This window comes from Panthera tigris, chromosome A1 (assembly GCF_018350195.1).
Source record: "Panthera tigris isolate Pti1 chromosome A1, P.tigris_Pti1_mat1.1, whole genome shotgun sequence".
In the NCBI taxonomy this organism is placed as follows: Eukaryota; Metazoa; Chordata; class Mammalia; order Carnivora; family Felidae; genus Panthera; species Panthera tigris.
This window is the reverse complement of record NC_056660.1, coordinates 228,683,729-228,709,514: the sequence shown is the minus strand read 5'-3', so window position 1 is coordinate 228,709,514 and position 25,786 is coordinate 228,683,729. Positions and strand designations below refer to the sequence as shown.

The window sequence follows — 25,786 nt, the reverse complement described above, 5'->3', positions numbered from 1 at the left end:
TTCAACAAACCATGTGTGCACATACACATGTGCATGTACATATACATGGGTACATATTAAAATGCATATACGTATTTAAACAAAGTAGAAAGATAATTTTCATAGAGAGTAAAGCTGAGAAACAGTCAAAAAGCCTGATTTGGATAAAAGGTTATCTTAAAAACATACTGCAAATTCATATGCATTTAACAATGTTATGGATTGAAGAAGTGACCAAAGCCAGCATTATTTTACTCCGCACTTTTGCCATTTTAATTGGCATCGGGTTACAAACGTTTTCTAAAGTTTATTATGATGTTTCACTGTTTGCTTTCAAAAGTAATCTGAATTATCATTATAAATCAAGCCTGAAAGAAATATGCTGTATTTCAGATGCTGATACTTAACCCAGAAAACTTGCTGAAATCTGTCTATACCACCAGCACTTTTTGCAGACCTACAACAAACAATCCTACAATTTGTGTGGAACCACCAAAGACACCAAATAGCCAAAGCAACACTGAAAAACAGAAACAAAACTGGCAATTCCAGATTTCAAGCTATATTACAGAGCTGTAGTCATCAAGGCAGTATGGTACTGGCACAAAAACAGACACACAGATTGTAGTTTTTGATAGTTTACCTTCAGATTCCTTTGGGATGTGTATATAAACAATCATATTATCTGCAAATAATTTTTAAATGTTTCCTCCTTTTTTCGCATCCCTTGCTTTTGTCTTTTCTTATTGTGACATCTGAGGGCTGACAAGTGGTAGGGGCAGATATTATTGTTTTTTATTAAAATGATACTATAAAACTAGGATTTCAGTATTATTTAGGTTAAGAGTATTCTCCAATTCTTAGTTTACCACGAATTATTAATTACGACCTACTATTGAAATGTATCAGTTTTGAAACACTGACTGAAATCATCACTGGTCTCTCCTCCATCTGTTAATGTTGGCAATTACAGTAGTTGCTGGCTGGTGCCTCCCTTGTGCCCTCAGATCCAGCCCTCCACCTTCCTGACTCGTCCAGCATCATGAGTTACCCTGCAGGCAGTGTTCTGTGCATAAGTAACAGCACGCTTCCAGCTGAGGTTAGCCAATGGGAGGCCCTGATGAGAGGCTGGATGCAAGGAAGAGAGCAGGAGACAGAACATCACTCTCCCTTCCTTTTGTCCAGCAGCCTCTCAGAGCTACCGCATCCCCTTCGTGGCTCTATGTCCCACTGGATGGTCCTCTCCTGGGAAATCCAGGCATAGGATACTGGTGGCACTGCCTCTTCCTATCTCTCAGGGTCATTGTTTCTCAGTCTCGGTACTACTGACATTTGGGGGCCAGATAATTCTTTGTTAGAGGGGGCTGTCCTGTGCATGTAGAATCCCTGGCCTCTATACACTAGATACCACCAGCACCTCCCACCCAGTGATGACCGTCAAAATGTCTCCAAAGATTGCGAAGCGTCCTCTGGTGGAGGAGAGGGACCACACAGGGCCTGGTTGGAAAACACTGATCTAGGGGCACCTGGGTGATGCAGTCAGTGAAGCATCTGACTTCAGCTCAGGTCATGATCTCATGGCTCGTGAGTTAGAGCCCCGCACAGGGCTCTGCGCTGGCAGTGAGGAGCTTTCTTGGAATTGGGATTCTGTCTGTCTGTCTGTCTGTCTCTCTCTCTCTCTCTCTCTCTGCCCTCCCCCCTTTCTTCTCTCTCTCTGTCTCTCTCTCTCTCTCTCAAAATAAATAAATAAACTTAAAAGAACAACAACAAACACTGCTCTAGGCTAATGGGAGTCATGCTTTGAGGCAAGTCTGTGAGTTACTTCTCTGCCTCCTTGTTTGACTTCTCAGCTTTTCTCTCAACTATGTAACCAATCTCCTCTATTAAATCCCCTCTGTTGTAAATACTGAAGTGGTCTGTGACCGATAAAACATATTCCTATTACTAAATCATACTTAGGAATGACTGTAGTATGCATCTTTGTAATAGTTGTCTTTTAACTGCTTTCTTTCATTTTACTCCATCTCCTTTTTCTCCCTAATATCTTAACATGAACACTTAGCTAATTCATTATCAATTATTCTTCTTTTCAAATATATGCATTAAATGCTAAAAGTTGGTTTCTATGTACTACCCTAGATACACTCTTCAAATTTTGCTATTTGCTGTTTTAATTGGCATTCAGTTAATTTTCTAAAATTTAATTATTATGTCTCAAAAGTTAACTTTTCAAAATAATTTGGAATGATCATTATAAACTGAGAATCTAAGAAATAAACCATCTTTAATTTGTAAAAGAAGCAGATTTCAAAAGATAAGGAAATAGTTTTTAAACCAGATCACCAATATTTGAATATGTTTGTAGATCATCTCCAATATTTAAAGGATCTATTATTGAGAAGCTCTTGCTTCGTATCAACCCCCAATCCACAGCTGGAAAATAAGAGGTTTAGGGGGAAAAATCCTCATTTTCAATAATAATAATTATGATCTGCATCGTTTGTCATCATATTCTCTTTTGAGAGTATCACTGATCTTTGAGACAAAGATATAATAAGAGAATCAAATGAGAAGGACTAACACTATTGCATTTGGGAAAATGCGCTATAGTAAAAGGCAAGAAAAAATACAATTTCAAATTAAAGACATCAAATTGGAATAAAACTACATATAAATCCACCCAATATCTAAAAATATGTAAGCACCAAAGAGTAGCATGCAAACTTGAGACCTTCCGTGCAGTGGAATCAAATAAATGAATCCTGCATATAAGAAAAGAAACACAGAAGAAAATTATCTTCTATTCATGCTCTCTTTTTTAAAACTGTTTTATAGAATAGCTTAACAATGTTACACACACACACACACACACACACACAGGGGCATACACAAAGGAACTGAAATTTTGGAAGTAATAAGAGACTCTCAAAAATGTGATTCCATTCTTTCTGAATTGTTTTTCATTTTATACCTGAAAAACTACATCAGCGTGTACTAACAAGCATGGTGTAACAGAGTTATAAAAAAAAAAACTGTTATAAATATTACATATTTTCCTCAGGTCTGTTCCCTAAAGAATTTCTTCTCTGTCTTCTTTGCTCTCTCTCCTCAGCAGTATGTGTATTTCTTGTAAAAGGTTGCTCACTTGTCTCTGGGATGAGATCCCCAGAGAAAAGATCAGGTCCAAATAGGGCAGGATTCACTGCAACCCAAGAAACAGAAGGAATCTGTACTTCTGTTTACCTCCCACCTTCAGGAGAGATCAATGCTTAGAGAAGAAAGCAGAAGCAAATGTTTGTCATTGTTCAGCCATCCAGATCTCAAATAGTACAATTCCATCAGAAAACTCCTCTAATGCTTGTACACCTGCAAAAGTGACAACTTATGGCCAAACCCTGAACTGAAGCTTGTAGCCTTGAGATCCAGTGACCAGGAAATTCAGTGTCTACATCTAAATTATTTTAAGAGCCATGGCAGTCTGCTGCTTGTGACCAGCTACGCAGCACTGACACTCCCTCGGTCCTCCCCAAATTTCCTCAGACCCCAAAGGAGAACACTGGCCCACGGGAGCAGGAAGCCAGTGGATGCAGAAGCACACTTCTGCAAGGCGTGAGCAGAGATGGGGGCCCCCGGGAGTTTCGCCACAAGCCTGGATGTCTCAAATTAATAACATTTTTCGGTCCTGTCTCTGCAATTACACTGGAAGCTTTTTCCAGGGCTCTTCGAGGCCTCCTCTCTCTTTGATTGCCTCTGCCAGCTCCAGCCACCGGGCACCGAGGAGCTGCCCGCCCAGTAGCCTGTGGTTTCCATGGAGACAGGGCCGCATGGAAGGGAGCGCAAGAAGGATGCCAAGGGGAGCAGCAGAACCTGACCCAAGCATCACCGACCCCTGGGGTCCTCGGGACAGACACATAAGCAAGGACAGGAGGGCCAGGGAGAAATGACAGGGAGTCAGTATAGAACAGAAAACAAATGGATATGACAAAGAGAGACATTTAAAACTGGCAAGTGTCTCTGGATACGATGCACTGTTTCCACCAAAATAAAATGTAAAAATCAGGTCTTCAAGTTTATTTTTAAAAAACTGTGTGTGTGTGTGTGTGTGTGTGTGTGTGTGTGTGTGTATACAGGAAAAGTTTGATCTGCCTTCTCTTAACATCTGGGAACAGTATTTCTAGACAAGTTAATTTTCATGGAAATATTGAAAAACAGCAAGACTACTTTGGAGTGTGCTACCATTTCATTTGAGCACATTATCATAATATTTATTCCCAATCATGATTCACGCCCTATTCTGTGCCATCAATGAGACTTTGACATTTACTTTTTTCTCATTTTTATACAAAATCCTCAGTTTTTATTTTATGTACAAGAATTCCAAAGCAATATTTGTTTTACCAATAAAAGCTGTAGGCTCACAAATAACTCCTACAGTTAAAGTATTTCTAAGCTGTCCAACTCTCATTCAAAGGCTCCACCAACATTTGTGTCCATGCTGTATTTAGGGCTGTTCACCAGTGTCCAGATTCTCCCCACCCAGGGTATATGGTAGGACTGGCTTCTCTCACCATTTAAGGTTGAGCATGGCCACACAACTCACTCTACCTGATGATACAGGACCGAGTGACAGATGACTCAATTTTCCACTCCCCTTTCCCTACTTCAATGATCATGGAAAAATTCACTAAGAAGCCAGATCCACTGGCCTGGGGCCCGGGGTGCCTAGGATTATCCAAGCCTCCATTCCCACCTTTCACCAACCATGCTGAAGATGTACCAACTTTTACTCTTTTAAGCTGCTGAAATTTGGGTGCCATTTGTTAAACCAACTTAACTGAGCTTATCCTAATGAATACACAATCTTCTCATTCAATCATAAAAATTTTAATATATCAAGGGCACCTGGATGGCTCAGTCAGTTGAGCATCCGACTTCGGCTCAGGTCATGATCTCGCTGTTTGTGAGTTCTAGCCCCACATCAGGCTCTGTGCTGACAGCTTGGGGCCTGGAGCCTGCTTCTGAATCTGTGTCTCCCTCTCTCTCTGCCCCTCCCCTGTTCACTCTCTCTCTCTCAAAAATCAACAATAAAAATTTTTTTTTTAATTTTAATATATTATACTCCTTTGTCTGAGGTGTCCACAGGATCATCACAGATTGTCTCTTCAAAGTCACGGTCTGGCAAGTTAGCAGATGATTGCTATAAAAGGCGAAAATATGAAATACTCCACAGTAAATGAAAAACAAAAGCTCTGTAAGAGTCCACTTTGGGCCAAGGTTAAGACTAAAAGGTTTGGCATAAGAAAGTGGCATTTAAGATAGTGATGTTGAAGAATTAATAAACCCAAAAGAAAGTCTCTTATTACAAGGAAAGTGTTGGAGTCTTAAACATACACTAAAGGCTCAACAACTATTGTAATTATTATTGTTAATATTATTAAAGCAACAGAATTTCAGATCTTATCATGTCCATAAGATTCTACATGGGGACATCCAGTTAAATCTGAACTACAGAAAAACAATTTTTTAGTGTAAGTGTGCCCCATGCAACATTTACGGGACATACTTACACTGGGGAAAAAAAAAAAACAAAACAAGCAAAACTATTGATTATCTGCAATTCGTACTTTACTAGGGATCCTGTATTTTCATTGCTAAATCTGGTAACTCTAACTCTAGGTACATCCTGGGGACTGTGCAGGTTGCCTAAGAAGGTCAGAGACAAGGCATCAAAGTTTTCAGTAAGACAAATGATAAAATGAAAACTAACTATATTTGTTTCTGGTTTTGTAAATGGGAGGAGGAAAAGAGTCCCTATAAAAATATTTGTTAAAATATTTTCATTTGGGGCTGCCTGGGTGGCTCAGTCAGTTAAGCATCCAACTCTTGAGGGCAGCTCAGGTCTTGATCTCAGGATCGTGAGTTCAAGCCCCACATTGGGCTCCATGCTAGGAGTGGAGCCTACTTAAAAAACATGTATGTATATATTTTGTTTGTTAAAATATTTTCAAAACAAAAGATGACAATGTCCTTTGCTTCTATAAAAGCCACTACACAAAATACATTAAGGGAGATATTTTGCCACTTATGAGTTATCCATATCTAATGACTGTAAACATCATCAAACAAAAATTTTCTTTTTCATTATTTTTTCTATAATTTTGAGAAATTCTGTCCTTTCTCTCACCTTAACCATAAATCCACAACATAGATGATAAAAAATATTTTATGCTGATTTACTATTTAACAAGTAGCTAATAAATCAATTTGAATAACAATTTAAAAATATTAGGACAACATCCAAGCCTATTAAAATCAGACAGAAACATCCTTTCCTTTACTGAAATCCTTTAGCGGGCATTTTAAAAACTTACAGTGTTAAAAATTAGATATAAAAGATAAATAACTTTATGTTTTAGGACCACTTTAGGTTTATAGAAAAATTGCAAAGACGGTAGACAGAATTCCCATGTACTCTGCACCCAACTTCCCCTATTATAAACATCTTACATTGGTATACTTGTTACGATTAATGAACCAGTTTTGACACATTATTATTAACTAAAGTCCATACTTCATTCAGATTTACTTAATTTTTTCTTAATGTCCTTTTACTATTCCAGGATCCCATCCAGGACACTATAGCACTTTAAGTCTTAATGTCTACTTGGGCTCCTCTTGGCTCTAACCATGTCTCAGGTTGTTCTTGTTTTTGATGACCTTGAAAGTTCTAAGGAATACTGAACTAGATATTTTGTACAATGTCCCTCATTTGGGACTGGCCTGATGTTTTTCTCATGACTGGATGAGGCCTATAGGTTTCAGGGAGGAAGCCACAAAAGTCACGTGCCATTTTCAACCCATCAGACCAAGGCTTTAAGCTGGACTTTTTTAAATAATAATTTTTATAAATTGCTTACTTGTGTTCTTGGGAACTAAAGTATATTTTAATGTCCTCAATTTAGTATTACCAGCATATCCAGTTTGAAGTAAACATTTGGACAAGACTGAGGAGCTTCAATTGTATAAATCAATGGCATTTTTATACGACTTCGAACATCATTTAGAATGACCGTATGACATTTTAAAGTGCAAGAACCAAAAATCATTGAAACTTAGAAAAGAGTCTCATGAAAATATGAGAACATTAATTTCTTTTGTCCTTTAAATAAGTAAATAAATCCTATGTAGCTTAAAAACCAAAATTACAAGCTTATAGCTAGGCTAAACACACACACACACACACACACACACACACACGCACGCATGCACACGCACACACACACCAGTAAAATCATTGATGAAGATAAGAGTAAGTATCTAGGGCAGAAAGTGACAGCCTGCATCCCACTCCCTGGGGCCAAACATACCAGCTGACAGTTCCTTAAATTTCTCCGGGATTAAAGTTAATTCTTTCCAGTCCTGCCAACCTTAATCCAATCAGTGGTTTCCCCCACGAGCCACAAGTTGGCACATCTCCCTCAGTACTCATAAACACAAGAGAATTTGAATCCCTTATTTGTTATTAACCTACTAAATGGTGAACTGAAGAGGAAAAAAGTATAGATGTTATTTTGCAATTATTAATTAACTCCTCGATTAATGAGATCAATGATTTGGCTTCAATTGCCATTTTTGTAGGTCAAAGAAAGTTTCATGTCAGCAATTTCACATGGATGTACCTAATACTCTCAATGATATAGCAATGTAGGCCTAGGCCTGCATTTCCCAGGATGACTTCAGTAAAAACCTTCTCAAGACATGTACTGCCCTTGGTAAACAATCAGGTGAGGGCCCCACTTCTCTTTGAATAAGGCTCCATGCCAAAAGCTGAAACTATTCGCATGCTGAATGTCAACAGGTAAACACTGCAAGGAGCCTGCCACCTTGCGCTGAGCTCCTGAGGTGACCAGCATCTAGACAAGGTCACAGATGACACCTTCCTTTCCTGTTACAAACTCCCAAACTGCTCTCCATGACTAACCTGTCAATTATTTTAAGACATCATCTACAGAGAAATTCATAAGCTAAAGGTGCAGAAATATGTAGCCAAGACAACAGGAAACAATTTAATCCATATTTTTGCTCGAGTGGGTAGCAATAACTTTAAACTTAAAAAAAAAAAAAAAAAGAAAAGAAAACCACCCTAAAATACTCCTGTTACTTAAAAGGAACTTCCTCAACCTAATGACACTAATTCAATAACTTCAATCAAATTTGCTATGTGGAGGTTTTGTTTTTCAAAGACAAATAATCTGACTAAAAGCATAGCTAATTTAAATAGAAAGGGGATTTTGTGACAGCAGAGTCCTAACATGAGACATGAAAGTGTGTAAAAGCAAATACTTATTTTTCTGTTAATATTAACTCCAAGTTGTAGACATTTCCTGTATGAGAGGAAATAGAAGCAAATACGCAATTATGAAATATCAGTCTTGAAGTCACATAAATTGGCCTGTGATATTTTAATAGGTAGCAGTTAAAAAAATCCACATCCCTGAAACATTGCCATTTATTCTTGATTAAACAAGTCACAAAATTATCAACATATATCATTCAAGGGCTTATGCCAAGAGTAACATTTAGATAAGGCTGTAGTAATTCAAAATAATTTACTTTTCTTTCGGTTGACAATATTCCAAATCATAGACAGTATCTTCAATTTAAATATAACAGGGAATATTAAATAAATTCACCTTACGAAAATAAATCTACTTCTGATAATCCTACATGATCATTTTTCCCATTTTTGCCTACATTCATCAATACTTTAAGATAATGTCTTGACAAAAGAATATCCTGGAAGTTCTCATCTAAATCAACATTTCCATATTTCATACTCCACTGCTTTAAGATGATGAATACTGTTCCATGAAAAAGTAAACTTTGTACAGTTCTATTTTTTTGTTCTAAAAGTAAGTTTAATGTCCTCCTGCAGCAAAATTCCTGGCATATTTATATCCTATTTACTATGAGCTAATCTGCCTTTGAAAAACAGCCTACCATGCTTGAGGATGCCAGGAAATCATATGACAGCTGACCTGTTAGGCAAAAGCATTATATTAGATCCACACATGGAAACGCATCAGCTCTTACTAACTAATCATCGTATTGGTCTCTGACATTCATTCAGTGATAGGTGATCTGTCTTCTATCTTGTCTTCCATTTCAACATACATCTGTGATATGATTCAATGATTACTGCGTATTAAAAATTTATCCTACATAAGATCGCTACTCGAAGCCAGGCAGACATTAATCCTTGTGAGTTCCTCCTGCTACTACATCAGTATAGGATGAATTTTAAAGTTTTTTTTTTTTTAAGTTTATTTATTTTGAGATAGAGAGAGAGAGCACAAGCAGGCGAGGGAAAGAGAGAAGGAGAGACAGAATCCCGTGCCATCAGCACACATCTGGACACGGGGCTCAGACCCACAAACCATGAGATCATGACCTGAGCCAAGATCAAGAGTTGGACACTTAACCAACTGAGCCACCCAGGTGCCCAAATTTTAAAGTCCTTTTAATGACCAACCTTCCAAAAGGTTGTATTCTAATGGGAGAAGACGTGAAAATAAACTTGCAAACCAATAAACAAAGGAGATGGTTTCCAATTCTCTTACATGTCGTGAAGAAAATAAAATGGTAAGTGTTAGGTGAGAAACCAGGAGAGGATCAGCTTTAGGGAAATGAGTAGGGGAGACAGAGAGGTGGCCAAATTGGCTGGACTGCAGCCTAATAAACCACTGGGAGAAGATGTAGGTGAGACAAGACAGGAAGAAGTTGAACCTTTTCCTTGGCATCATTGTGAGGCTTCTAAACAAAGGCAAGATATGAGAAGACTTAAAAGGAGACGCCCGGCTACTGTGGAGGGAACCTTCAAGGGAGCACAGGAAAGGCAGGGGGGCCAGCTTGCTACACAAATCCTGGTAAGAAGTGACGAGAGCTTGGATCCGCATCTTTAAGAGTAAAGGTGGTAAGAGATGGAAGGGTCAACCAAGACGAGGAGCATCCATGCAATTTTTAAAAATATTATTAAAAAACTACGGAATAGCATATGTTAATAAATATAAAAATGTGTATCTAGGGGGCGCCTGGGTGGCTCAGGTGTTGAAGCATCTGACTCTTGATTTTGGCTCAGGTCACGATCTCAAGGTTCGTGAGTCTGAGCCCTGCGTTGGGCTCTGTGCTGATGGCGCGGAGCCTGCGTGGGATTCTCTCTCTCCCTCTGTCTCTCTCTCTCAAAATAAATACACAAACTTTATTTGTTTTACATTTTTTACCATTCATTCATTTTTGACAGAGTGAGAGCAGGGGAGGGGCAGAGAGAGAGAGGGAGACACAGAATCCAAAGCAGGCTCCAGGCTCTGAGTTGTCAGCTGTCAGCTGTCCCTGACATAGGGCTCGAACCCACACACCACGAGATCATGACATGAGCCGAAGTGAGAGGCTTAACCGACTGAGCCACCCAGGCGTCCCTAAACAAACTTGAAAAGAAAAGAAAAGAAAAGAAAAGAAAAGAAAAGAAAAGAAAAGAAAAGAAAAGAAAAGAAAAGAAAAGAAATGTATGTCTAGGAATTCTACCTAGCTAATTGTTCTGTGTGTCACATTCTATAATTTAGAAATCAAAGCCAAAGACTTAAAGTGAACTAAAAAATCATTAAAAATACCTTGAGTAATGACCCAGATTATCAATCAGTGATTCTCATTCATTTAGGGATCAATTCAATATCAAACACCCCAAATCTGCCATCAGATGTGGGCCTTCCTGGGCATTGAGACCTCGCTATGCTCTCTGTCACGGATAGGAAGCTTGTATCCCCACAAAACGTGTATATCGAAGCCTTACTCTAATGTGATGGTATTTACAGTTGGGGCTTTGGAGATAATTAGGGCTAGCTTAGGTCATGAGCTGAGGTCCTCATAAAGGGATAAAGGATCTTATAAGAAGAGGAAGAGAGAAAGATACATGAACCAAGGAAATGCCATGTGAAGGCACAGAAAGATGGCGGTCATCTACAAGCCAGGAAGAGAGCTCTCACCAGGAACCGAATCAGCAGGCACCTCGAACTCAGACTCCCCAGCCTCCAGAGCTGTGAGAAATACAGGTCTGTTGTTGACGCCCCCCAGTCCACAGTATTTGGTTATGGCAGCCTGAGCTAAGACTATCTGGTATAATGTTTTCATTTAGTGAAGTCCTTCCACCACCACAAAAGACAAGCCCCTGGACATTTTCCTGAACTTCTGCAGCTGAGGGAAACATGGTGTGTCCTTACCTTTGGGTTTAGTGATATTGATGCCACCCAGCATCTACTCAGTGCTACAGAGCTGCCTACAGACCCACTGTCAAAATGTTCTACCGTCTTCTTCTGGTGAGCCACACACACCAGCTTCACAAATTCTGACATCACAGTATTCTCTATAATCGCGTACATCTGCATATCACAACACTTGACCTCTCACCCTGCATCTATACTTTCTAGCCTAATATGCACGTGCAGCCTAGCTTCTGAATGTGACGATGGCAAACATTTCCACGTGCCTCCAGAGTCACCGCAAAGCGTTGGGCACCACACGCATACACCAGGACGACCCACCTGCCTTCACTGTCCTTCTCAGTGCCTTACAGTGGATGTGGAAGCAGCCCTACCTCGTCCCAAATGCCTAACGATACCTGTCTTCAAAGATGCATGAGTAGCAAACACACAGGTAGCAAAGCTCTACTTACATGAAAACTATGAAGCAGAAAATCTGAAATTACTCCTACGGTACACAGGCAGCGTCTTAATGTAAGTCACGGGCATACATATTGAAAACTAATAAGGTGCAACAAACAGGAAACAGAATCATCCCTCAAAGTCCACAAAGCAATTCGTTCGAAAAAGTAAGAAGAAGAAAAAGCAAGGACCCCCAATGCCTCTGTGTAAGCATAAAGGACAGTGAGAGAAACTGAAAATAACTCAAAGTTCAAAAGCAGCTTCTTTGGGTCAGAGATGAAAACAAAGAAACACAAAACTCATCTGGCCACCAAATCCTGAATCCATTACATCTCAATTAGCTCCAATGAGAACTGACTGCAAGGAACAGCATGTATATTCAAACTCAGACGTAATATCACCCAAGCAGCTTCTGAGAATAAGCAAAAATGACAAAACCTACTACTGGTTCAAAAATCTGTTACATTGTGTTCAAAATTCTCAGCCTCGCGTTCAAAAGTTGAAACACAGGGGAGCACTTTGCCGGGACGAACAAGCCACACAAGCCAAAGGAGTAACTTTGCTTGTATTTCCTCCCACACCCTGTTCGGCTGAGACAGCACTGTATCAGGTTATCACCCCGCTCTCCCACTTGCCAACCTGGAGAGAATACAACCACTGGTATAAAATGTGTACTTTGACAAGCCGCCGGGAAGCCACATAAAACTCGGATTATTACACTGTGCAAATGCAAAGCATTTATGTTTCATACGGAAAGATCGCGAGTCCTGGGAGCAATTATATAATGCGTTTTCGCAGACCTGGCACTCAGAAGGCAGGGAAGGATTTCAGAGAAGTAACAGGAAATAAGGTGTGCTCGGGGATGGCATGCTCAGCTTGAAGTCCAAGTCTGAAGAGGATAGAGATACAGTCACTTTTCAACTAGAGAAATAGGCTAAACCACTGGGGGGGCGGGCGGCAGGTTATCTGACCCTGGAGCAGCAGGTCATTTGCTGCTCTGTTTAACGTGTACGTATGTCACTTGCTACTCTGGGTAACATATAAGTATAACATATCAGATCGCTTCTTCGAACCTTATACTTGGCCAGGTGTGTTGACTGAATGGATTAGTCCACGAACAACTGACCAGCCCATCGAAAAACATTGTTACCAAAAACTAGTTGAAGCTTCCTGCTCCCTCTCACTTCTTAAAATGTCCACACTTCTTCTCAGGTGTTACTAACCCTCCACCCCTCTATCAGAAGCCACCAGAACATAGTCTTCTGTCTCCACAGTCTGTATTTGCAGATGAAGGAGGGATATCACCCAAGGGTCAGGTTCCCCGAGCTGTCCCCTTGTCCCATATCTTCTTACACCCTGTTTCTTTCTGGGGTTCACATGTACAAGCTAAGAGCGCACCATGAACCTCTCAACTGCTACAGCCAGAAGTACGGGATCACTGTACAATTCATCACACAACCTACCCGAAGCTAAATTAAAAAAAAACAAAACAAAAACAAAAACAAAAAATAGAACCGTCTCTGAAACTGCTAGAAGCACAAGCAAAACCATGATTGACCAGCATCTCCCCTCGAGTACCTAAACCTTTACTACTAAGTAACATACTCACTGAAGGGATATAAACTTCCCTTCTTTACTTCCTTCAAGTTTTGAGAACAGGGAACAAATTAAAGTTTCGTTGTTGTTGTTGTTGTTCTCATAAGTTTACACACGATTTCTTCCTATTGGCAACCTACAGTTAGAGTGATAAGAATCCTCTGAAATTTTGTTCCAAGGATTTAAGGAAATCTGCTCAAAAAAAAAGAAAAATGGAAGCCAGCTTCAGTTCACACCTCTAAAACTGTCCTGATAAAGCCTTCCAGGCGCCAGACTCAGCAGCCCACCAGGAGAGAAAATAATATTCTGGGGACATTTCTACAGACTTCAATCCCTGAGGAACAATAGGGCTTCATTTTCACTCCTCCTCTTTTAAGCAGGACATATCTGTGCAGAGAGAAAAAAAATAGAACTTTTTTTTTGAGCCAATTTGGTGTGACATAATTTTTGAAGTGCTATAAAGAAACAACAGGAATTATTTCCAGTGGTGGATAAAGGAGAATTCTTCCTCTAAGTGAGGCCTAAGCTTGGAATGTCACAGCATCTTGACAACTATTAGGGGACTGACCATTTCATAACCATGTTCATAATGGAGGTCAGAGATTTAGTTTTACAGACAAGAAAATCTTTTGGTCCGGTCCAATTCATCAAAAAAACAAAACAAAACAAAACAAAACAAAACAAAACAAATCAAAAACCCTGAAGCAGATCAACAATTTCAGGGAATGTATTTTATACTTAAATGCTTATTATGATAGCATTTCCCAAAGCATTTTCACATTTATTAGAATATCACATTCACAAAAATACGGTAAGTGTTGACCCTAATAAGCGAATGACAAAATAGTCTCAGATGCAAGGTCAGAAGACAGAACAAAAATGATTTCATGATTTGGATCCCAAACTCAGAATCCTAATTCAGCGTTCCCTCCAGAATTCCAGTGCCCAAAATGCACTGAAAGAAACCAAACAGACCCTAGTTGATGAACCAGTTTTGACAATGAAAACAAATGTATGTAGAGCCCACAATGATTAACACATAGTGTTTACTATGTGCCAATTATCATCCGAAGATTTGAGAATCAATGATAAAAAGACAGATTACCAGTGTGCAGTGGGGGTGGAAAGAAGCAAGGTCCTATGTGACCAGAGAGAAAGGTGCATGTACTAAAGGGTACACATATGATTTGATAGGGAAATATACATATGGATCTATATTATCTGTGAAATAGAAAATCATATATTTGCCTAAGAATGTCACCCTTACTCTTCCGGAAGAACGTGAAACACTATTTCAGTGAGGCCACAGTGGGGATGACAAGAGCACACACACAGACCTTCCACCTGTGAGCCCCAGACCGTGGCAAACACCTGGCCCGTCATACACAGGTCCCTAAGCCTGTGCAGGTGCCTAATTATGCTTCCTGTGGAGCAAGCAAAAGGCAGAATTAGAGAAAAAGATGTGTCATCTTTATTATTTAACAGTTGAGGGGCGCCTGCGTGGCTCAGTCAGTGAAGCATCCGACTCTTGATTTCAGCTCAGGTCATGCTCTCCCAGTTCATGAGTTCGAGCCCCGCATCAGGCTCTGCACTGACAATGGGGAGCCTGCTTGGGATTCTCTCTCTCCTTCTCTCTCTGCCCCTACCCTGCTCATGCTCGCTCTCTCTCTCTCAAAATAAACAAATCAGCTTAAAAAAATTTTTAATAAAAAAAGGAAGAGTAGAAATAACTAAGGTGTTTGAGATTCACAAATATACTAGCCTCTCTGCTATGTATGTGAGGTCCATAGTCTCTTAATCTGCCTTCACAACAGCCTGAAGACACAGGAGTTACCTGCCCTCTATCAACAGTGGCACTCAGTAGTAACTTACCACTTGCTAATAGAAAAATGGAACAGTTGAGATATGAACTCAGTCAAGTCAGAATACAACTATTAAATACTCCCTCCACCATCTGCTCCATTACCATATTTACTACTGGGACAAACAAAATCAGGGAAGGTAGAATGCTCCCTTAAAGAGGGACTCCCTCCCCCCAGGAAAAAGGAATACATTTAACTACAAGCTTTAGAATTATGCTTTAAAAATAAAATAAAATGGTTAATAAATTGATAAAACCTGGCAAAGGTAATATAACTATTATAGACAAATAATATAAAACAATGAGAAATGAGGCAGATAAACCAACTCAGAAATGCGCAAAACATACAAAAAGACAATTTACAAAAGAATTAGGACGGCGTCATCAACTTATGTAATATTTAACCTCAGCCATAGTCACAGAGAGGCAAATTAAATCACAGGAAAAACACAATTTTCCTCCTAATTGGAATTTGTTTTCGTTTTGTTTTTTTTTTAATTAAAATACCCAGTTGTTGAAATCATGGAGAAATTGGCACACTCCTGCCTCGCTGAAGGAAATGTAAATTATATAACCTTTCTGGAGGACAAATTGACAACATCTATCAACAGCCTTGAAAACATCCAGTTCTAGGAAGTAATCTACAGAAAATAGCCTGATGAAAACTATGTAGCTTTAATCACAGCATTACACAAACCACCAAAAAACAAAAATGCCATCAATCTCCAAAAATAGGAAGTTATTTAAGTAAATGATGTTACATAAAGGTATGGAAAACAGACACTAAAAATGAATACAAATCATATGAAAAAAAGCAGCTTTATGTGTTAAAAAGTAACAAAACAGAATATGAGGGATCTTCTAAATTTAAAAATGTACATGGATTTGCATTCTGCTAAAAATAGTCATTTCTGTAGCTTGAGATATTTGCATGAACTTTAGCTTTGTTTCATCACTACCATATTTTCAAATTTTTAATTAATCCACATTACTTTTGAAAACAGAAAAAAATAATAAAACATTATTCGAAAAACAGAAAATATTTCACTAATACGCTGCACAGCTCTCAAGAAGACACCAACTTGCTAAACCTACTCAAAACATCTCTTAACTTTAAAAACAGAAAATGTAGGTGTAGAACTGAACAGAATATATGTAATATACACTGAATGAAGGATGCGCCTTGTTAATTTCAGTCAGGCATTCAGCTAATTAACGAAATTTATCCCAAAGCAAAAATACAATATCCTTTTCAAATTTAAAGGCATACTTTTGTTCTGTGTAATGATGTAATACATAATAAACTATTATATTTTTGGTGGAAAGACAATATACAATGAACAAAGCTCTTGAAACCTGTCATAAACACGATGTTCTTGTGTTTGTATGGGTGTGTATATGGGTATGTGTGCTGGGTATCATATTCAATATAGGTTTCTGCTTTGCTTCTTAACCTTAACCTTCTTCTTAACCTTCAATGTCATGGACACTCTCCGCTGTCTTAGAAGAGATAACTCTCAACTGTATAATGTTCCTTTGGGTAGAGGTGCCATAATATATTTATGCATCTACAGTGGATTTAACATTATTACTTTTCTCCAACCCAATTCAAGCCAAACAGTCTGACCCACACACTACAAGCACCAGGCTTCTTGCATCACCTTCTATGACCTGGGTACATATGACATGATTTCTACTGTCTCTGAGACTTTTCAGATGATGCCCATTTCACCTTTCTGCCTTTCTGGAAATCTTCGTCCCACCTCCTTATCTAGTAACCCAAAAAAACAAACAAACAAACAAACAAACAAACAAACACCAGAGCCACCAGTGAGGACCGTGTTAGAGACAAGAGACTGAATCTTGGCTTTTTTGTATTTGGGAGACTTGGATTGCTGCCAAAGAAGTTATTCTTCTGAGAATTAAATTATTGCATTGCTGAAGGTAATGACTGCTAGGTTACTCTAATGTTTGAAAGTCCAAACAAACTATTTGAGAGAGAAGAATAAAATTTATTTTAAGAAGTGAGCTTTCTTAAGGTTGAGTAGTCATGCTCGGAGTCAAATAAAACATCACATTTCCTTAGAAATTCACTTTTTTCTTCTTGACGGTGTCCATTATTGCTTCTATTAAAAGTTAAAACATTAAATGCCAGCCAAATTCTAATTATCTACACTGAGGTAGAAAGTGCTGTCGATAACAGCTGGCATGGATCATCATTTATATATGGTTTGGGAAGTCACATTTTGACACTGTCCCTTTTATGCCCAATTCTCACCACTTACAAGGCCACCCAAGTATTGGCAGTCAAAGTCTAACATGGAGAGTAGGGAAGAAACACTGAGAATGAGTTATTTTAAAGTTGGCAATACATAAATCAGCTGAATTTCATGGACCATACTCTCTATAAATCAGCCAGGGCATTAGATAATTCCTGATATAGTGTCAAAATACCATAAAATATTTAAAGAGCTCAACTTCTAAGCAAAATACTGTGGAAGCTATTATATCCAGAATTCTACAACCAGAATTCTTTATAAAGCATGTCAATGAGGAACACTTCTTTCCTACTTCTGATATTTCCTTCCAGGTAAAGGGAACTTAATTCATGTGACACTATGGCCTCTCTCCATACCTTCACTTCCTCTGTTTCTGAAAAATAAAGGAAGCAGCTTGGCTAGTTCCTTCCTTCTTCCTCTAAAGAACCCCCTGCCTGCAGAGAGTCAAGGCTACGCTCCAGGGCTCAGAGACAGCTCCGTCCCTGTGGGAAGGGAGGAGGGGAGAAGGCCAAGGCCCTGGGATGTCATCTGGCATCACATCAAACTACCTCTAATCAAACCTGATTATTTCGTCCACGGTGGCTACTCCTTTACTTCTTTTTCTTTCAAAATATCGACTTTTTCAGAAACTATAAGGGTGCTGGGATGATATTTATTGGGTTTCTTAAAGACCCCCAACAATCCACATTTTGGCACATGTTATAATTTAAGGTAAATGTATAGCTTTTTGTGATTTGTGATGTTGAACATTTAAATGAAAAAAGATTAAAATAAACATTGTAAGATTACTTAAAACCACAAAAACCCAAAGAATAAACTAAATAAAACGTGCATACAAAATGCATTTTTCTTAATATACACCTATTGGATCAACTTTCTAATGACAGTAGTGATAATCACATCTATTACACACACACAAAATGTTCTTAATGAGAAAACTCTAGCCCTTACCTATGCGGGATAAATGTATTAGCTAATTTCCACGGTGGAATTAAATTCTATCTCTTCTTCATCATCTAATGCTACAAATTAAATATACCCTTTAATAGTACATTCTGTATCATGTGAAATTTGTAGACATCTTGACACTTAAATCTATTTAACCAAACATAATTGGCTTACCACTCACTTTGAGCCAAAAACCAGAAAGGTCTGTTATTATAACGTGTATTTTACTCTGGTAACATAATTGGCAGTTCCCACAATAACACATAAATTTGAATATAAATAACTATATTTATTGTCAAAATGTTTTTCTGACTTCAGATAAATTAGTCTCCTGTTAAACAGGTCACATTCTGTAACAAATCCTAAGATACATCCAAGCTTTAGTATGGTAAAATTAGGTTGCTAAAGATCACAGTTCTCCCTTGCAGGAGCTCCTATAACCAAACCCAAAGGAGTAGGACACTTTACTAAAGTTACTGAATTAGATGGCAAGTGAAAATTATCCTTTAGTGTCAAAAAGATACCACAACACACATTTTACTTTCAAAAATTTGATTTTAGTGGTGCCTGGGTGGTTCAGTGGGTTGAGCAACTGACTCTTAATTTCTGCTCAGGTTGTGATCTGATGGTCATGAGATTGAGCCCCAAATAGGGCTCAGTGCCAAACTTGGAAGCTACTTGGGATTCTCTCTCTCTCTCCCTCTGCCCCACTCCCCCACTCATGCATGCTCGCTCTCGCTCTCTCTCTCTCCCTCAAAATAAATAAATAAACTTCAAAAAAAAAACTTGCTTTGAATGAGGAGGTGGGGGTGAGTGAGTCTTTTATTTACATAATAAATTTAGCTGTTTAATGTTTCTTTATCTTTGTTACAGTGACATTATTATGGGATTCATGCCCTGTGGTTCCAAACAGAGCATGTGTTTAGTATCTGACTTCACAGAAAGTGAGGTTGTATTTCCTAAACTGTCTATGATATTCTTTGTATAATGTGAATCGTTGTAGAAAATTTGATCTTAATCAGGTGAATAATATAAACATTAATAGAGAGTATCAAAGTTTTATAATTTCTGACTCTGATTAGAATATTTTTTATTAATAATAGTGCTGGTAGATACAATTTACTTCTCTTTTAGCTTAACTAATATATATTTTAATACTCAAAGGACTGGTATGCTGTAGACTAGAAAACTTGATATACTTTATATGCCAAGCTACATAATAAAGTAATATTACAATAAGAGTAGGGAGAGAATATATCCATTGAACACTTTTGTTAGAGAGGGTGGTAGCCTATAGGACATATTTAATAATACATAAATGAAGCACAACTATCCACCTTAATATGCAGATATATATCTCATATGTTTATGCAAATGCTCATAATGTCTAAGCCACCTGTGCTCTTACTTACTTGATCCTGAAATCAATCTTTTCAGATATTCTGTCCTGTTGTGCCCATTTTACAGTGGAAAAAAACTGAGCTAAAGTCTGAGTATCACATAAATGGCCAAGGACACAGCTGAGAAGAGACAGACTGGGACGCACCCAAAGCCAACACTCTCTCCACATCTCTGCACCCGCACAAAACAGAATCCCAAATAGCATTCATTACACTATAACATAAATACATTTCATTATTTTACACATGTATTTTATATATAATATATACATACAATAGATAAAACACACACACACACACACACACACACAATATTCATTGTAGGTCAGAGCCCAACTTTTTCCTCTAGAAATGTATTTCTGATATGAAATGACAATTAAGGGAATAAGAAGTTTCAATAGATGTAATTCAGTTTACAGATAACTTTTGAGGAATCTCACCAAGGGACACATGTGAATATGTGTCTAAGATGGAAAGCTTCCAGGAAGTACTATTTCATTTATTTAGTCATTATTTCCAATTTGTCAAAAACTAATTGATATAGAGTATAGCTTCAATATCCTAATATAGCTAAGACATTTCTTACAAATCAATTACCATGATAAAGAGCTTGAGAGCATACTTAACAGCTACATGACCAAAAGACAAACAACGAGAAGTGTCAAAACTACACATTTTTGCTATGAGTTTTAACATTTTTAATGGACTAAAAGCACAGTACGATCAAATATTTCTGTGAGTTTCCTCTGTTAGAGGTACTGTTTGTGAAGATAATTAGATTCATTAAACCCAACCAGGCAGTGTATTAATCAGTAGGCTAGACTGGCAGACAATGTGATAGAAATGATTTACTTATGACATGTTTAATATTTTACATTAATACAAAAAAAAAATCAGAAGCCAGCAACAAATATCGTGAACTGCTCCCCCTCAAATTAACTTTTCACCCACACCCACATAACACCTCTCACAGAGCCTTCAGAGTACTGAGAACACCTTTGGAATATGGATGATGAAAACCATCATGGAAGCCAACTGAAGAATCTGGCTTGAAAATGTACTTCTGACTTGTGAATCCGCCCACCAGGACCCACTGTACCACGCCTTCAACGGAACTACTGGGTTTAAGAATATATGCCTGACTTCTCTTGGTATTTCGTGCCCTGAATGGTAATTCAGAGGTAATTCATTCCCCGAATGTGATGTTCCGGTTTAAATACTCTCAACTATATGGCATCTTTCAAAAATAACAATCTTTATTAAGCAGAAACTTTCAGGAAGAGTAATACTCACAGCACCCATTCCCCATTACAGAAGTAAAAATAATGTTCACATAGAGAAACAATCATAAATGGATGTTCAAATCTTCTGTGGACAGTCATGAGAAAAAGAAGGAAGAAAAACATTTTTGGATGTCCAAAACGCAACAGTTCTAATTTTGGTTCAACTGTCTTATTAACCAGATACACTAGTCCATACCAAGCACACCTGACTTTATGGACAAGCAAATTACAATAAATTAGCTTAAATGCAGTTTTGCTGTTTTCTTACATAAGGAAAGCCTGATGAAATCCCTCTAGAGAACTCTCCAACGGTACTACATAAATGCGTACTGTATAAAAGAGAATTCTGATTAAGCACCGTGGAAAGGAGCACGTTCTACAATATTTTCAGGAGAGCACTGCATTCTCAATTATATGTCAAAAGTAATGTTATATTTGAGAATATGATATCTTCATTTTTAATTTTAAAGGTCATTATGAAAGTGATATTATCCTCAGAAATTATTTAACAAACTATAAATTGCATTTTCCAACTAATTTCATTTGAAATTCATTTTCTCGCCAATGAACCATTTCACTGGGAGAAAGACTTGGCTTGTGTTCTACTGTGGAAGATGTGAAGTTGATGGAAATATTGTAATTCGACAGTGCATGACTTTTATTACAAACAATGAAAACATTAGTGACATCTATAATGATTAGGTTGTACAACTACACAAACATTCGCGAAATTAAATAACTCCTTTCCACAAGACTATGACAATTTTATTAGAGCAACAACCTCATGTACGTACTACAATTGCCATTCAATCAGGTACTATTGTTTTCAATCTACAATATAACATGAAACTCACATGTACAACACACGTAGTTTTACTCCTGCTCACCGGCACCTGTCTGCGTACACACATAAGCACAGAACAGTACCCACTAGTCCTTTAAGAATCACGTTTAAAACTGAACAGCAGACTCCAAAGGAAACAAAAAAAAATCTGTCTCCCTCACTTTCTGCTTCTTCTTGAAAGAAATCTTGTATTAAAACAATGCAACGAACACAATGGTGTGTTCAAAGTGCTTTTGGAAAGTTTTCTAAACATGTAGAAGGTGAAACTAACAGGATACAGGTAAAGCTAATCACACCGTTCAGTTAACTCAAGCCGTAGAGGGCTTCCTACAACGCTGACACCTCCTAGCTGTATAATTACAGGCCTCCCAAATTTCACCGTCTAACTCCCGATACAAGCATCTTCATTCAAGTCCTGAGATCCTGTGGCCCACAGAGCAGGAAGGATGCCACTTAACCTTTCCCCCAAAAGCATTAAACATGGATTCTGCGTGTGGCAAAGAGAATTTAGGGCAGTGTAAAGCACCCAGTCCTCATCTGAGGATGCCCACCCCTATGTGTCATGCTTCTCACAGAACGAGCCCCCAAAATCATGCACAGGTTCATCCTTGTAATTCTACATGAGTCATATCAAACACTTCTCCATGGGATTTTAGAAGTGCTGCGGCTTGAAAGCCTTTTAATCCTGTAGGTGAATTACTAACTGCAAAGAGCTGAACAGGACTACCACCGGACCCTGAGCTACTGATGGAAAGATGCACAATGAGAGAACTCTTGGGTAGTTGGACCACCTCCCTATTTTCATGGAAGTCGTTGCAGAAAATTGCAAGCATCTTAAACACTGGTCACATAGTTCCGAAAAGTGAAAATCTATGCATGTCAGGCCCGACAGTCTGCTTGTACCCTATCCCTTTTCTAAACCAACACATTTGCTCGATAACATTAGGCATGCATGTTAACAACACCTTTCAGGGCCAAAGCAAATCAGATCAGTTCAACCCAAGCACACAAGGGGAACCAAACATCTTGGAACCACAACCTGCCCTTCTTTTTCTTTATTTCCACACCCTTCCCTACCCCTGCACGTACAAGGAAACACAACTTTAGGCATCTGGGAAGTAGCTGTCCTTTGTTGGAATCTCACACACACACACACACACACACACACACACACACACACCCCAAAAATCCCCAAGACTGCTTTCCTACCACACGACCGGGGAGGCTGCACCACCTCTCCGGTGACTTAATTCTGAACGTAGTGGCTCGAACCAGCTGAGCAGCAATCGGTGAGAACACATTACACACCAGAATAAGAGGAAGGTCGGCGAAAAGAAAAGCAGCGTTGCTTTTCAGCCATTAATTACCGATCCCCCAAATATCGCATCGCAGTCTCCCCACACACATGCACAGCGTTCCAAACCTGGGTTTCAGGCGGCGCTTTCCAGAGCCTCGCTATCTATTGTCAGGACGCAGAAGCCCCCGAAACCTGTGAATCGAGCTGAAAAGGCTTCCTCTGAAACCGCTAAATATAGACCAAAGGGGCTCTGGGTCTGGCAAGCAGCGGGAGACTGAAGAAACGGCCATGGACGCATATGACTAAGTATTTCCATTTTGTTCTAGCCAAACATCGTAATGACATTGAACATAAGGGCAAAAGACTAGAGGGAAGTCCTCCCCACCCCCACCCCGTCTTCTCCGTATATTAGGGACGTCATGAAGGCAACGGGTATGTTCTTGAGGGTGGCGGGGAGCAGTATTGTTGATGTTGCCCTATATACGCCTCCTCCGGGGGAGAGGGGCGGCAGGGAGGGGGAGCACGCAAGAAGCCACTTGCTAACCGCTCCGAGAAAGGCACTAACCCTGGTCCCCATTCCAGGCAGAGCCGTCTTCCGAGAGGGGACCGGGCGCGATCGCGGTCCTCCCCCGGCTGGCAGGACCGCGCAGCAGTCGCCGCCGCCAGCCGGCCGGGAGCAGAGGACCAACCCCCCACCGGCGGCGAGGAGGAGGAGGAGGAGGAGGAGGAGGAGGAGGAGGAGGAGGAGGAGGAGGTTGAGGAGGAGGACGGCGCCCAGGAGGAGGATGCGCCTGGCCCCGGCAGCCCAGCGAAAGCAACTCACCGAACGGCGCGGCGCCCGACTGCTTCCTGGAGAACATGCACCCGCCACCAGCGACAGCTCCTCAGTCCGGGAAAAGGCGTGCGCGCCGCCGCCCGGCTTCAGGGCAAGGTCCTGACCTTGCCCAAGTGCAGCATCTTCCGCTTTTGTTGTCTGAGCGCGGCCGCGGGACAGGCGAGGCTGGCGGGGAGCAGGGGCGAGCGCCGCGGGGGAGAGGCGGCTCCCGACGCGAGTGCGCGGCGCCCGGCCCGGCGGCCCCTCCGAGCGCGGCGAGCGCAGCGCCCCCTGCCCGGCTCCGCGGGCTGCGCGGGCTGCGCGGGCTCCGGGCTCCTCCAGGCTCCTCGGGGCTCCGGGCGCCGCCGCCGCCGCGCCCGGCGCTCCGCTCGGCCGGCTGCCGCCGCGGGCGCGAGCCTGGGGCCGCCGCGGCGCCCGGCGCCGAGCGCTCCCGTGCTGCGCCCCGCGCGCGGCCCGCGCCACCTGTGCCGCCGCCGCCGCCGCCGCCGCCGCCGCCGCCGAGGGCGAGGCTCCTCCCGCGGCGCGCGGCAGCCTCAGCCTCCACCTATGCCTCGGCGGCCGGCTCGGGCGCCCGGCTAGTGAGGAAGCGTCCGCCCCGCCGCCCAAACCTGCCCTGGGCGCCGAGCATGCCCAGTGCCGCCGCGACCGCGCGGCGCTTCGCCGCGCGCATTCCACTTCTCCTGGTTTTCGCGGCAGCAGCAGCAGCAGCAGCAGCAGCAGCAGCAGCAGGGGAGAGGGGAGGAGGCCGCGGGTTGGGAGAGGGCCGAGCATCCTTGGCGAACGCGCTGCCGGGCCTCGAGACGGGTGGCTGTTCGCAACCTGGCGAAAGCCGGAAGGGGCCCGGGGAAGGCCTGGAACCCCGGGTTGGGCCGGTTCCTTGGTTCACGTGCAAGAAGCCGACAGTTTTATTGTGGCGGGGCAGATGCCGGCCTGCAAACAAAGGGGCAGGGGCGGGAGGGGGGTCTAGAGCAGCTGGTGTGCGCCTTGGGGGCAGGGGGCAGGCTGAAGGTGCAAGCCACTGGGTGCAAGTGGGTGTTCTGAAATCCTGTTGTTCTAGAGCAGAGAACGCAGGACATCCATCTGCGAGCCGCACCACAGCGCCAGTCCTGTTTTTGGCACCCCCGGCACTTAGATTAAAACATGTTTTCCGCACATGGGAGAGACTTTCTTCTCGACAGAATCCCTCTGGTTTTGAATCTGGAACGTATGTGAACTTAACTGCGAGAAAGACCTTTGTCCAGTCTGGAACTTGAATAGACCGCGATGACGAGTTCGCCTCCTCTTGAGCCCCCTCTTGTGCCTTCCTACTTCCACACCTCGGCACCTTCTCTTCTCGTCCTCCTCCCTCCACCCCCCCCCTCCGCCCCTTCCCCAAGCTCAACTGGAACCCCCCCCACCTGTCCCTTCTGCATAGTTTTCCAATGGATCCCGCATTGCTCTCTTCACTTTGAGATTGGTTTTCCGTATCTCCCCATGGTTTGACTCATTGACTCCATTGAGACTTCTCTGTGCCTCTCTTACTGTGAAATACAGCAAGTACAATCAACGTCGTGAACGATGAAAGGACTGTTAGAAAACAAGCCCCAAGTTATGTGCCAAGAAAGTCCTCTGGGCCTTCACCTGTGTCCCTGTTTCAGGTGTCATGACGGGGCTTGCCCCTCCTGCAAAGGACTTGGGCGGGCAGACCGCAGACCGCAGCCCACCCTGGGCCAGAGGCAAACGTTTCTCCTAATCATGCCACAGCTCGCCG

General features: G+C 41.1%; 1 protein-coding gene across 1 annotated transcript in view; it reads right to left on the bottom strand.

Annotated features, from left to right (window-relative positions):
• The window catches only part of CTNND2 (catenin delta 2), a 931,760-nt gene extending 907,544 nt beyond the window's left edge, over positions 1-24,216 (bottom strand). The window contains exon 1 of the mRNA XM_042997513.1: positions 24,025-24,216. Within this exon, the coding sequence (XP_042853447.1) occupies positions 24,025-24,061 (37 nt within the window). The 5' untranslated portion in view covers positions 24,062-24,216. The remainder of the gene's footprint in view (positions 1-24,024) is intronic.
• Between the last annotated feature and the right edge of the window lie 1,570 nt (positions 24,217-25,786).